Below are 14,260 nucleotides of genomic sequence, written 5' to 3'. Positions count from 1 at the left end.
GCCCAATGATGTCTCGCAGCTGAGAAGGTCTTATTTTTATTCAAATGCCTTTTACAAGTAGGGAGGGTGGGTAAAAAAAACCACAGTTGGGAATGTTAATCATTTATCATGGTTTACAACAAGATTGCTTACTTCCCATTTGCACTAATTTTCCTCGTATTTATTCTCTTTCAGAATATTCATGGATCAAAATATCTTCTGCACCACCATTGGACTGCTAATTGGCACTTGGAAGCTTTCCTAGAATCACACCAGAAGGATGTGGTGTCCGGGGGGAAAAAAATAATAAAAAAAGATCATCAGATGAAGACTAACCTCTCCCACCACTTGTTCTTTTTTTTTTTTCCCCCTCTCCAATTTCACAAGTCACAACCTCACGCCGCTTGGCTGGAGAAGATACCAGAGTGCCATGGGTGTTCAGAGGACGTGGTGAAGGAGCATGTTTCAGTGCAGCTCAAGCAGGGTGTTCCCGGCATCACCAGGATGGAGGATCCTGACGCTGCCGCATCGCTCGGGGGGTCTTGAACAGCAGCTCCACGGGCAGATGCCTGCGCTGGGCGAATTCACGAGCCTGGATCCGTTGGCGCCAGAGCCTTTCGGGATGCAAGAGCTGCACGCATGCTCGGAGGGAAAAGGTGGTTCGCTTAAAACCTTAACAGAGAGTTGCGGCCACAGCGATTTAAGATGTTACCTAGCTTGGTGAAAAGCACTGAATTCATCCCAAGCCCCCCAGAAGCTTGAGAACAGGCTTGAGATCACATTTTAGTGTTCATGCGTTCCTCATTTTATCTGTTTGGGAAGGAGAAAAACAGCAGCGGAGAACTGGGAAGAACTCGAGCCACGGCGTCTCTGTTAATGCAAGAGGCAAGACCCATTTGTCCTTCTGGAAAGTTATTTCTCTTGTGTCAGTACGAACAAGCAGAGGCTTAAAACCTCCGATTCGCATGTCTTCAAAAGCTGCTGCGACTACAAAATTCCACCAGCTGCTCTCTTCAGCTGCCAAGAGCACAAAGAGCCCCCAGCATCAATTTCAGAGCCTTGTGAAACACAGTAATTAATTCATAGAAAGATATAAGCACACTAAAGAAATAGCTCTAGCCCCCAAATCTTTCAGAATTTGAACAAAATTAGCGAAGGCGCATGTCTTCCTAATCCTCACCTTGCAGACAATCCTGATGTTTCCTGAACCTGCAGCACCCTTGCCTGCTCGGTACCACCTAATTAGTCCCTTCCCACTGTGCAAGCACATCCCGATAGTGCCTCAGAGCCCCGGAACAAAAGCTTATCTCCAAAACGAACTGCACTCGCAACTCAGCCCTACCAGAAGACGAAGCAGGCTTTGCTCGCACAACAAAGTTTCAAAATATCAGTGGAAAAAAGCGATGTATCAGCTATTACAGAGACTTCATCTCCCCACGGCCTATGCGGTACAGACTCAGCCCTGCTATCACCTTTTATTTGGCAATAAACTTCTCACATGGCTTCAAGCTGATATTGCTCCAGCCTTTGTTCTTACATTTTGCTTTAAAAACCCCGAACGATGGCTCGATATTTGCACAGCAAGGGCTGCGCCAAGAGGATTTCGTACCTGCTGATAAATCACCTTGTACTAGAAGGGCCACCGGCAGCTCAGCTGGAAACCTGGGATTTCCTCGATGGTATCACATTCTCCGAGGATGGAAGATCTCGAAGGACAAACCTGAAGCAAAGCAGCAGAGACGGGCATCCTCTTCCAGCCAAGGACATCGATGTCTGCCTCGCCGAGATGGCGGAAGTGTAACGCTTTGCTCGGGTTTGTTTAACCTGCCGGCGAGGGCGGGTTGAACTGGCCCAGCTGGCTTTGCACAAGCGAGAAGGGAACCATCCGGAGCTGGCAGCGGCAATCTTCAAAGAGGAGGAGAGGTGTCAGCCTTCCAGCCCTGCGCTGGGCCGCTCAAGGAAGACAAGCGGCCAAAAACGGACCTGGTCGAGGCTGCCTGAGTGCGCAGGCGGCAGGAGAGCATGGCAGGGCGACAGTGCGGTACCTGGGATGGATTGTACCTGGGATGGATTAAACCACGGATTACCACTTAAAAGAACCTGATGTCCCCAGGCAGACGATGGAGCAGAAGAGGAATCCTGGAATTCAAAGCATTTGAAGTACTTAGTAACCCCTGCAAGGATCCTCCTGGTTTCAGAGGCAATGCACCTCCCCAAACACAGCCTCAAAAGCTCGATCAAAGGGGATTAATTTTCTTTAATCCTGTTGTCCCAAAGCAAAACTTCCGGCCTGCAGGACATGGCAGCACAGGGAACCAGTACATCAAAAACTCTGCCTAACTGCCAGTGCTCGGTGCACGTCCCTGCACCTCCAGCAGTGGGGCTTGAGCTCAACCTGCGCAGCACAGAACAGCCCCAGGTGTTTTACCTGCAGCCACAGCGAGACATTTGCTGCCAAAGAGGAGTCTTTCACGAGGCCACGTCTCCTCCGTCCTGCTGGGGGGGGGCACTGAGCCGCAGAGCGGGACACCCCAGCACCATCCCACTGCCCTGGCACAATGTGCGGCAAGACAGCCCTGACTGTCTGGGGAAGCAGGGGTGAAAAAGTGAGCCCAATGCCTTAGAGGTCCAGGTGCTGGACCACTGGGTCAGCGGCACCAAGCGGGGGCTGTGGCCACGTGACCCCCACCATGGAGTTCAGCAGCATCCCACAATGAGAGACCGCTGCTCCCGCCCCAAGCACGGGGAAAATGCTTGCACAGAAGTTTCAGGTGCAGGAGCCTGCAGACCTTGACAAGCCGGGGCTTGTGGGGAGAGAAGGCAAGTGCCTGACGAGCTCCCTCCGAAACCACCCGCAGACCAGGCGGAGAGAGGTTAAACATTAATCCCATTGCCCGCCACAAACGGGAAGGGAAACAATTGCAGGAGGTTGTTTTATTGGGGTTGTTTTTAAGGAATAAATCAGTTTAGATTCAGCAGAGCTTGTGACAACGAGCGACCATTTGACTCTGCGACATGGCCAGCAACGCTGCTGACTGAAATTGGGGATGGCTGCAGCACCCATCTGTGTGGGCACAGCTCTTTGTACAGACACCTCGCGATCCAAAATCAGGGTACTACCTGCTAGAAAACAGAGGGGAGCTTTTGACAGGTTATTTCGCATCTGGATAAATCTCCCAATTTATTTATACCAGTACAATTGCCTTGATACCACAGGATATTGCTGTGAACAGCTGTAAGAGAGTAATTGTTTTGGCAAAGCCCAGCGTCAGTGAAGCGAGGGTTAAGCCAGAAAATCAAAATATTGTTTCAGAGCTGCGCAAACACGAAGCCTCACTATTTCCATCTGCATTTGATGCTCCACAGAGCAGTGGCAAAGCAACACTGGGTCCGAAACAGTTACCAGCACACACAAAAACCAGCCTAGCGAGGCATTTTCTTCGTGGCGGAGAGCTTAGGCTTTGAGTGCAAAACTATTTTAATTTTTGCCTTTTTCCATCCACTCCGCAGTCATCACCCTGCCACAACTCCAGTCCTTTTCCTGCTTTAATGCCAAAAGGCAGGTTTCTGGGAGTCTGTTCACGGCTCTTCTCCTGACTTGCCCTGCAACAAGGAGTGAGTCACCTCCAGGCACTTCAGTTTCCCCTTCAATAGAGCAGGATAATACTGGCTTCTCTGAGCAGAAGATGATTACGAAGAGCTCCGAGGTCTTTGGAGAAGAGGTGCTAGAGAACAGCAGAAGCCGCCGATGGCAAGCTTTGGAAAAGGATTCCCATCCTTCATGCAACCAGCTACTGCACTCAAAAAAACCAGCGTGAGAGGAAGAAACAACAATGACGGTGATGGGATTTTTCCAAAACTACTGGAATATTTTCTACAAAAAGAAAAGGGGTACACCTGGGTTTTGGTGTACCCACCAAGAGCTCTGGCCAAAAATCAAACCCACCAGCTTTGATTCAGCTAACGCTGAATTTTACCTTATTCTCTAAAGGTTCATGGGGCCAGTGCAATCCCCCCCCATCAGACAAAGCCACCCAGCACCAGAAACTCCCCCTTAAAATACCATGGCACAATATTGCACCAGAAAAGGACCGGTCCTCCCATTCCCCACAGACACAATTTGTGCCTCGAAGCATGAGCTCCAATTACCCTTATCTCAGTTTCCAGAGATACAGGCAGAAGCTCTGCAGACTGAATTTCTCCCTGTAAAGCAGAATTAGCTGCACGCACGGACACACGGGAGATGAAATTTTGGGGCGCTTTGGGAAATCACTTTCCAAAATCAGCTCCGGACCCAAATTAATCCTCTGGCTCTACTCTGCTTTGCCAGGAGACCCTTCGATGCAGGACATCACACAAAACTCGCTCTGCTTGCTAACTTCCACTTTCCCCACCATTACATTCAAACAGTGTTTCTCCCTGAGCTGGCAGATGCTTGGAAAGTCTTCGTTCATTTAATCTCCGAGCGGAAGGGCAAGAAGACCGCACCCCAGGGCACCAGAAGATAATTAGCGCAGAAATTAAACAGGGAGCCAGCCAGGAGGGATGTGTGGAGCTCATTTCTGAGCAGAGATGATGTGCTGAACCCCTGGGAGGCAGCAGAGGCGTGCGGCCCGAGAGCTACCTGAGCAGCCTTCACACGCTTGGGTTTTAGTCTGGACCTAACATCCATACACGGACCCAGAGCATCCATCTCCAGCTGGATGTGCCAGAGGGGTGGGAGGACTAGAAATGCTCAAGTCCAGGCTCCTCCAGAAGTTGTGAGCTGCTGTCCTGACCCAAAATCCTTCCTCAAAACCCTGCAGACCTACACCTACGCCAGCCAGGAGCAGAGACAAGAGCCTTGAGCCAAGATCTAAATCTGCACTTGGGTACGTCCGTTTTAATCAGCAAAGAGCACCAACAGCTCAGCCCCAAGGACCAGCTCCACACACAGCTGCTTTCCCAGCAAAGCAGTATCGGGCGAACGTGCAACTTTTCGAACAACAGCAACAATCCTTGAGCAAAATCCAGCCTAAAAGATCCAAAACGAAGGAAACCCCATCCTACTACGTACTTGGCAATGCAGAAAGCAGGTGCTTTTAACTAAAAGGATGTCAAGAAATGCAAATCGCACACCGTTTTTGGGATATCTGTTCTGGAAGCAGAAACAGTTTAACATCTGGTGCGGAAAACCTCAGAAGGATGGACTGTTTTGGGAGAGGGGATCAGGAACAACTGCCGACCCAGCCGAGGAGCTATTACACCTGTGACTCCCCCGCTTGCAGTGGGGTTAACCAAACACTCGAGCGTGATTTCAAGAGGAAGTTCCAAACTGATTTAAAAAAGAAGAAAAGAGTCTCCCAGTTTATATCTGGCATCTTCTGCTCCCACCTATCCTGGCCAGGACAAACAGGTTCCTCTGTGCACAGAAGATCCCTTTGGTCAAGGGTGGAGGAGAGAAACTCGATCTGTAGCCGATATGTTTATTCTGACGGCTGAACAAGGCATTAAGCCACCGGGGAAGTAAACAAAACCATCCAAGGTTCCTCCATTTATTTAATTCAGATGCTCCGGCTCTTCAGCAATGGATAAAAAGAAAAAAGAAACAAGAAAAGCGAGTACAGGCTCGACCCAGGGCTTGACAAAACCCGATTAGCCTTCGGCAGGCTCAGAGCCACCGCGCTCCGCATTTACCTCTCGGGGCTCCTTCGTGGAGGACGGGAGCCCTCAGTCGGCTGCATATCCCACAGTGATGCTGGCACCCCGAAATGTGGGGTGGGGTCCCCCATGCACCTGACTCCTGCTGAAGGAGCACGTTTGAGGCTGTGCGAGAGGGAGATTGCCGAGACTGTGTTGGTTTCATTCTGTGTTTATTTATTGAAACCAGATAACCCCAGCAGCAGCAAAAGGTTGGTAATCCGCATCGGGAAGAGCTCCATGGGGACGTCGCCTGACCTGGGAGCAGGTCGATAGGCGACAGAAAGCTTCAGACAATAAACAAGCACCAAGGAAGCCAAAGTCCCTTCCATTTATGCGCAACCAGTCTTGCTGTCCCAGCAGCCTTGGAGGGGAATTACTTGTAATGATGATTTTAATGCAACCTGGCAGTGGACTGTACTTCTAAACATGGTTTGGGCTTAAAAATCCTTATTGAGCAAGAAAGACGTGGGGTGGGCAACCTCCTCTTCTCACTCCCTCTCTACTCCGAGGGCAGAGGGGTCCCTGCATGAACCCTCGATAGCTCTGCTGGAGTTGGGAGTCCTGATGCGCCAAGCAGGGACCACCAGCCCAAATATGCCAGGCTCCTAAATCGGCCACGTCCCTCTCACCCGACTGCAAGGGAACTCATTAAATCACGTGCACAGAGTGGGAGGTGAAGGAGGGATGCTCTGCAGCCGGTCCCAGGCTCCACCAGCATCAGCCTGGCCTTCACCCCATCGCTGCTGACATCCCCACCTTCACCCCAGCTGTTCCTCCACCGATACGACACCGCAGATATTCCCGGTGGGGAAGGCACCAGAAAAGGGGGGGATTTCTCATGGGGTTGACACACCCCAGTCTTGCTGTTGCTGCCACCTCTTATGACGCCAAAGCTGGGATACCACATTACCGCACCGCTCTTCATTAGCAAAAGACCGTTAGGAAGCTCTGGGAGATGGGGGAGGTGATCCGCCAGGGATGCAGGAGGAGCGCAAGAGCCCTACCCCAGTGCTAGTTAAATCTACCTCCTGACAAAGCAGCTATTCTGCAGGAGCCTGCTCTCAAAGGAAAGAGGAGGAGTCACCTCAGAGGCAGTTTGTAAGGCGAGAACATTTTAATCAACTGAAGTATTTGTTTCAGGGAGGAAAAAAAGAGGAAAAAAAAAACCAACACCAACCCCACACACAATCACAAGCACAAAACCCAAGGCCTCCCCTTGAGCATTAACGAGATGGAGACACTTCAGACCCCTTGCATATCTCTGTGTCCTCGCTGCGGACAGCTGTGCTTTGTCACAGCACACACGGATGTGACCGACACCTTTTGGCACAATTCTCTGATGCCACCGGACCCAAATGTGCTCCACAGAGTGCAAATTTCTGGCTAGGCTCAGCTTTTTTTTGCAGCACAAGGTTTCCTCTGAGCCAGAAGCTGCAGGGTCAGGGGAGCGAGGCATGCCAAGAATGCGAACCAGGACTGACACGGCCATCTCCAGCTCTTCCCCCCGCATGGCACATTAATTACACATGCTCTCAACGAGCCAGGAGGCTCTGGCACAGCAGAGCAATGAGACATTGGTGTCAGGTGATTTCAAGGTGTATTTAGAGAGTGATCAGCACTCAGCTCCCTCTCCAGTTGCTGGAAAGGCCCTGATGTGGTATTAGTGATGGTAAAAACAGAGTCACGTTTGCACAACATGCAGCCGTGCCAGTGCTGCAGGCAGCCACCACGTCAACTTCACACAGCCCGGCCTCGGAAAACAGGGAAATAAAAGCTCTGAGCTGGTACTGCGCCAGCCAACGCTCCCCCCTTCGTCAGGCCAAGAGATTTTAATGACCCGATTTGATGCTGCCTGCCCAGACGGAGCACGCTGCATGGTAGGAAGGTGAAACCACGAATTTATGTCTTTGGCAACAGTTCATTAACATCTACGGTGGTGCTGGGGTTAACGAAGCCGGGCTCCCTCGATGGGAGGCAGAGCACGCACCCCTGCACCCCTTTTCTGACAGTCCTGCCAGAATGGGCTGGATCCTCCCATAACAGGCAGCCAAGAAGCCAATTTATGTTTCAGCAAGCGATTACCATTTGGTGCTAATTAAAGTGCAAGCTGATTAGTCAAGTAAAACCTTTAATTAGCCCCTTACATCATTTACAGAAATTATAGCTTATTTGCACTGTGTAAGTGCACAACATGGGGAAAGAAAAAACGGAGTGAGCACAGTTCAAAACAATTACACTTTCTCTAATAAAGTTGGACATAATGAAAATCATCATTACTTAAACATCCTCCACCTGCAACGCAAGCACACAAAAACCAAGCAAGAACCTCACGCCCCGAATCATTTACTTGGAGAGAAGCAGTTTTGAAGGGTTTGGTTTAAAGCTTGTCCTGGTTTCAGCTGGGATAGAGTTAACTGTCTTCCTAGTAGCTGGTACAGTGCTATGTTTTGAGTTCAGTATGAGAAGAATGTTGATAACACTGATGTTTTCAGCTGTTGCTAAGTAGTGTTTAGACTAAAGTCAAGGATTTTTCAGCTTCTCAAGCCCAGCCAGCGAGAAAGCTGGAGGGGCACAAGAAGTTGGCACAGGACACAGCCAGGGCACCTGACCCAAACTGGCCAACAGGGTATTCCATACCGTGTGACGTCACATCTCGTATATAAACTGGGGGGAGTGGGGGCAGGGGATCGCTGCTCAGGGACTAGCTGGGTGTCGATTGGCAGGTGGTGAGCAATTGCACTGCACATCATTTGTACATTCCAATCCTTTTATTATTGCTGTTGTCATTTTATTAGTGTTATCATTATCATTATTAGTTTCTTCTTTTCTGTTCTATTAAACCATTCTTATCTCAACCCACGAGTTTTACTTCTTTTCCTGATTTTCTCCCCCATCCCACTGGGTGTGGGGGGAGTGAGTGAGCAGCTGCATGGTGCTTAGTTGCTGGCTGGGGTTAAACCACGACAAAGCTGCAGAAAGAGCAGGCGAAGGGCTGAAGAGTTAATAAAAAAATTATCCAATTGCCAATTAATCAAGATCTATGAAAACAGCAAATCCTTCAGGAAGCCGGTTTGGAAACGTGAGCTGCGCCTGTGCCACACAAAGCTGCCTCTGAAAACACTAAACCTACTGTGGCTTGATTTGCGAGGCAGAGAGCAAATATTCCTCCCTTCCTCGCCTAAGCTCAGGAGAAATCGGGTTTTATTAAATAAAAACGATGCGGCTGTAATTAGGCTGCAGGGAAGCTGCGAAAACGTCCCTGGGATTTCTCCCCGAGCCAGGCAGGACTTTAGGGGACGTGTCCTTCCCTGCGAGCACCGAGGATGCGGCCCCAAAGCAAGCGATCTCACCGGGGAGGCAAAGCTCGCTGCGAAGCCAGGACACACATGCACGCCAGCCCCACTCCTCGTTTTCCGGACACTCGTTTTGGCTGGGAAAAGGACAATCGAACCTGGCAGCGTGGTCGGGAAATCCCTCTAGAGTTGGGGAGAAAGCGCACGCTGCGATAAAGGCTGCTCTTTTCCATGCCAGGACATGAGCCTGGCAGCGTGTCAGTCCCCCGCAGTGCCAGGAAAACATCCCGTTGACATTCAGAGGGAACCATTTCTTCTCCGGCAGCGCTAAATTGGCCACGAAGGCTCTACCTAAGTTGTAACCACCAGCGGTGATGTAAAATTACGCTTCCTCCCCTCCCACCCCCTCTGCCAAACACCCACAAATTCCTAAATTATTCATCGGAAAAGTCAAGCACAGCGGATCCAAGCCTGCAAGGTGAAGAACGCATTGCAGGGACATTCCACAAACGTGCTCTGGGGCTGCCCCCATCCCAAACCTCGTCCCTTCCAGATCCGATCTCCTCCGGCGCTGCTTTCCCCTCCTCACCGCTCCGACAGTTCCCAAGCGTGTGGCATCCAGGTTTCAGGCTGCGCCGCGATTTGCTCTGCTCACCCCCAGCGAGGTGGACAGCACTTAGCAAGATGTCAGGAACAAAATCTCCACCTTTTAAATGGAGATGGACACACAAACCCACGGCTCGCAGAGCCCACACGTCAATAACGAGTCACCAACACAGCAACAAAGTGCGTTGAGTGGTTCAGAGCAAAAGCCTGTGATTTTTTTTTATTTTTATAAAGACGGCTTCCTTCTGGCAGATTCAATAAGCGCTAGTAAAATAAATGTCACACCCCCCCCAAATGTAAATAAAGATAGCCGGTATCTGGAAAACATCTGGGAACTTGGAACAACATGGGAGGGGGAGCAGAGAAGTTTCCACTCGGCAGAGGTGAAACACAACCTGAGCCATCATTATCCCACCAGCATCTTCCCTGGAAACTTCTGCTGCTATTTCAACGCCCAAATACATTCCAGTTAATTACCTTTATTTGGGAATCTCAGGGCGGTAACTCCTCAGCTGAGCCAGGAGGTTTCAGAGGGATCTTTCTGAAGGTGGTTATAGCGGCTGGAAGATGACTACATGCGACACCAGCCACGGATTGGCACAGCCTCATGTTACACCCTCGCTGGGTACCACGTTTCACAGTCCTGTTCCTATGTGGCATTTATCTGCAGTTCCCAGAAAACCTCCCTCAACCTGCACCAGGGACAATCCATACATCCAACAGGTTTATTTCTTAACCAGAACTAAAGATACTTGCCTTAAAAAGCTGCCAGGATTAGTTAATGTTTGTACTGGCAGCCAGCAGCTAATTCTTTGGCCACTGTTCAAACTTTGGGGCTTTATTTAAAACCTTCTTTTTTTTTTTTTTCCCCCCACAGCTCTCCTAAGGTCAGTTGCATCTTCCCCACCGCCGCACTCCACAGCTGGGTATTTTCAATAAATCCAATTTGCAGTTATTTACGAGCCTACTGCATAGGGCGTTGCCAGAGTCCCTCCACGGCCCTGCAGCCCACCCAGTTCATTGTTGCAAAACTCAGTAAATTACAGGGAAAACATAACTGAAAACTAATCCTGAAACTTTTCTCATTTTTTTTTCATTTCCCTTCGACAAACAAAGTGCCACCAGCGATGGGAACACACAGAAAAGGAAGCGCAGGGTGCTTATCTCCAGCTGTGGATACCTTCAGTTGAGTGAACATGCAGGCACAGGGAAAGGTTACACAAATTAATAATTTCACAGCCCAAAAACCATACGTGCGTTGGGCATGCGCTGCCTGCACTCCTACCTGTCGATTCTCCGTCCCCACTAACAACTTACCCAGGCAGTGCCGGCACCAGCTCTGGCAAAGTTTTGGCTGGCGCGGCACCGCTACCTCACGTTTACGGCCACGGGAGCACAACACAGGAGTCTGGAGACGGCAATTTCTATTCTCACCCTCCTCCTGATGTGCCAAAACTGGGACGAAACCCCATTTTTGAGGGGTTCAGCGCCAGACAGGGGAGTTACGGCAGCCCCAAGGGATGCCAGCTCCTGTGCAACGGTGCCCAGCTGCCTCCAAATGCCCGGCCCAAAGTCGCACGAGACACTGGAAAAATCTACTCCGGGGCTCTGCAGCTAAACCGACCGTTAACTTGCCTCGTTACCAGGGAGAGAAGTGCCCTGTAAACACTGATGGGTGTACAAAACCACACAGAACTGAGAACGCAGATAACAGACACCAGAAAAAACAATTCTTAGATGTTTTTCTGTGCTTCCTGCAAGCCGCTCCCCTTCAGCTGGACCCTGCATGTTACCGAGCGCACAGGGAGAGGGCTGATCCAATTTCCACACCCCAGAGAGCTGAGGAGGGCTCCGATGGCTTTTCTATGAAAACCTAATCGCAACAGCGACTGTGCTTCTCCCGATTCTCCTCCGTCCTGCGCTTGGTGAAGAGCATCAGACACACTCTGGCACGGAAAGACCCTTCTCGAATATCGGATCGCAAAGCACACACACAGAATAAGGACTTCTGAAGAGCGATGCGCAGTGATGGGAGCCCCGGGGAGAAAGGGCTTCTCCAGACAAAATATTTTGCCTCCATTTCCTACCTGCGAGGAAGGGAAAACTCTTTTTCGACTCAGCTAAGCATGCCGGGATCCTCCGGTGAAAGATGCTGCACGAGAACAAGAGATTTCCGTAAGGTTCCCTGACACACGGCCCGGCACAGTACCTAGACTGCAATACCTCGTAACCCACAATTTTGACTATTTTTAGGCCAGGGAGGGTTCGGAGGAAGGCAGAGCCCTATCCCTACCCTTCCTTCAGCCTCCCCACCTGCTGCCAGCTCCCCTCCTGCCTTGCCTCGAATTCCAGGACTCCTCTCCACGCCCGGGCTCAACCCACCTGCCCTGCCTGCGCTCCCCTCCAGGCCTCCTGCCGCTCGCCCCGCCAGCCCCGAGGGTTGGGGCAGGCCCGATATCCCCCTCCCCAGTTTTACCGCTTTCCCCAAGACCTCGCAGCTCGCTTGTCCCTCCGCTCACCACCCCCCCGGCCCAGCTCCCACCCCAGCTCCTCAGGAGCCCCCCAAACCCAGCTCCACACTTTCTCACCCTCCTCTTCTCCCCAGCCCCCCCCCCAGCAGCCTACCAACTCCCTTGCCCCCCCAACCTCTGGCACAGGACTCCCCCAGCTGCTCCCCCCCCCCCCGCACCCCCACTGCCCCCTTCCCCCAGGACCCTCAATCCTTCACACCGCCTTCCCCCCAGGCCACTCAGCCCCTCGCACCCAACCCCCCCCCTTTCCCCTCAGGCCCCCCCCAAACCCCCACCCTCTCAGCACCTTCCCTCCCCATAACCCCCACCCCCCTATCCCCCCCCCCTTCAGGCCTCCCCATCTCCTCTCTCCCTCAGCCTCCCAGCCCCAGTCTCCCCCTTTCCCTCACCCCCTCCATCTCCTCTCAGGCCCCCAACGTCCCCGTCCCCGTCCCCTTCCCCTCAGACCCCTCCACGTCCCCTTCAGGCCCTCACCTCCCCCTCAGCCCCCGCTCACCCCTCACGACGAGCCCAGGGCTGCCACTCCCCCCAGCTCACTCGGCCACCGCCATGTTGCGATCGAACCGCATCCGGGCACCCTCCCTGCCCGCGTTACCCCAGCAACAGGCACCGCCCCCCATCGGGCGGGGCCTCGAGGGGGGAAGGCGGAGTCCCGCCCAGCGTTTGACCCCCGCCGCGTACCCGTAGGAGCGGTAGCGATCAGGGAAGGCTAACAGGGATTGTGGCCAATCACAGAGCGAGGGGCGGGAGATTGGCGCTCCCGTTGTCCAATCAGAACGCGGCGCGGCGGGAAACGGGGCAGGAGGGGATGGCAGCGCGCTAAGATGGCGGCGGTGTCGCTGCTGCTGTCCCCGGGGTCGCGCAGGCGTCTCCCCCGCCGGTCTCCGGTGCGGGACGTGGGCCCCAGTGATACAGGGAAATAACTATTTGCCTTTTGACCACTTAAATATTGTTTAATAATTCTGTTGGCCTTGTTTGTTCTTTCGAGGCTTGCTTGCTGGGGCCTGGCGCCTGTGGCGTCTGTCAGGGGTTAAGCTTATCAGGGACTGGTATTCGTCAAGGACTGACATGCCAAACAAAGGAGGTGATAACAGGCAGAACTTGTTAGGACTTGTTAAAAACCGCTGAAATCACCAAGTAAGAAGAGAGCATGCGTAAATGACTAAAGTTCATTTAGAGGACAGAAGAAGAAGAGGAAGATAAGACCCCTGAAGAAGTAAATGACCACCAGAGACAGATCTGAGCCTGTGCAAGATGACATAAACGTTTTAGAACTGCTGACACAAGCTTTTGAACTAACCCTGCCCCAACTTATACATATGTATATTTTATATTGTGTAACCCTATGAATATGTATGCTTTGGTGTAATAAATATCTGGCTGCTTGCTGAGACGGTGTGCAAGCTTTGAGGAGAAATCCCTTGCACCCGGCGCTGAAATAAACATACCTGCTTTATAACTCACTCTCCGAGTTGTAAAGTTTGATCCGCGTGTCACCAGCAGGGGCCCCGGTGGGTCGGGGAGGCGGCTGCCGCCCCCTGGATGGTGCTAACCGGGCGTTTACCCCTCAGGCCCTGCCAGTCGCCGTGCTGTGGGCCCGGAGGATGCTGCTCTGCGCTCTGCTGAGGGCCGCGGCCTCACTGTGCGGCTGCGGTGCATATCCCGCCTCGCTTCCCGTCCCCGGCCGGGGCCTATCGAGCCGCCTGCGGCTGCTGACCCCTCTCTCTCGTTCTCCTCCGCAGCTGCCGGGGCGCTCCCCTCCGCCACCGTGCCCGGGAGGTGGCTGGTGCCCCCGTGGCCACAGCAGGCTGGCGGTATGGCCACCCTGAACCAGATGCACCGTCAGGGCCGGCCCAAGCCGCCCCCTCCCAAGCTGGGGGCAGCCGAAGGTTGCCCCCAGATCAAGGGGGTGGTGATCAAGAACCTGATTCGGAAGCCCAAGAAGCCCAACTCGGCCAACCGAAAATGCGCACGGGTGCGGCTGAGCAACGGGAAGGAGGTGGTGTGCTTCATCCCCAGGGAGGGCCACAGCCTGCAGGAGCACCATGTCGTGCTGGTGCAGGGCGGCCGCACCCAGGACCTGCCGGGGTGAAGCTCACTATCATGCGGGGCAAGTACGACTGCACCCACGTCCAGAAAAAGAAGTGAGGAGAGGGAGCACGCGGGGGG

The 14,260-nt window shown here is 52.6% G+C and overlaps 1 protein-coding gene and 1 long non-coding RNA gene across 2 annotated transcripts; one reads left to right on the top strand and one right to left on the bottom strand.

Moving 5' to 3' along the window:
* Window positions 1-2,387: 2,387 nt before the first annotated feature.
* Window positions 2,388-13,039, bottom strand: LOC128138101 (uncharacterized). Its single transcript, XR_008233954.1, has 3 exons — window positions 12,588-13,039; window positions 11,648-11,712; window positions 2,388-2,563 (listed from the first exon to the last, which is right to left on the bottom strand). It is a non-coding gene; the product is annotated as an uncharacterized LOC128138101 (long non-coding RNA).
* On the top strand, window positions 13,039-14,254 carry MRPS12 (mitochondrial ribosomal protein S12). Its single transcript, XM_052779407.1, is given in 3 exon segments — window positions 13,039-13,744; window positions 13,834-14,178; window positions 14,181-14,254. Coding segments are annotated over 3 exon segments (453 nt in total). The 5' UTR covers window positions 13,039-13,695; the 3' UTR covers window positions 14,240-14,254.
* Window positions 14,255-14,260: the final 6 nt, after the last annotated feature.

This window comes from Harpia harpyja (genome assembly GCF_026419915.1).
Source record: "Harpia harpyja isolate bHarHar1 chromosome W unlocalized genomic scaffold, bHarHar1 primary haplotype SUPER_W_unloc_1, whole genome shotgun sequence".
Lineage (NCBI taxonomy): Eukaryota > Metazoa > Chordata > Aves > Accipitriformes > Accipitridae > Harpia > Harpia harpyja.
The sequence above is the reverse complement of the archived record's forward strand: the minus strand, read 5'-3'. Positions and strand labels throughout refer to the sequence as shown.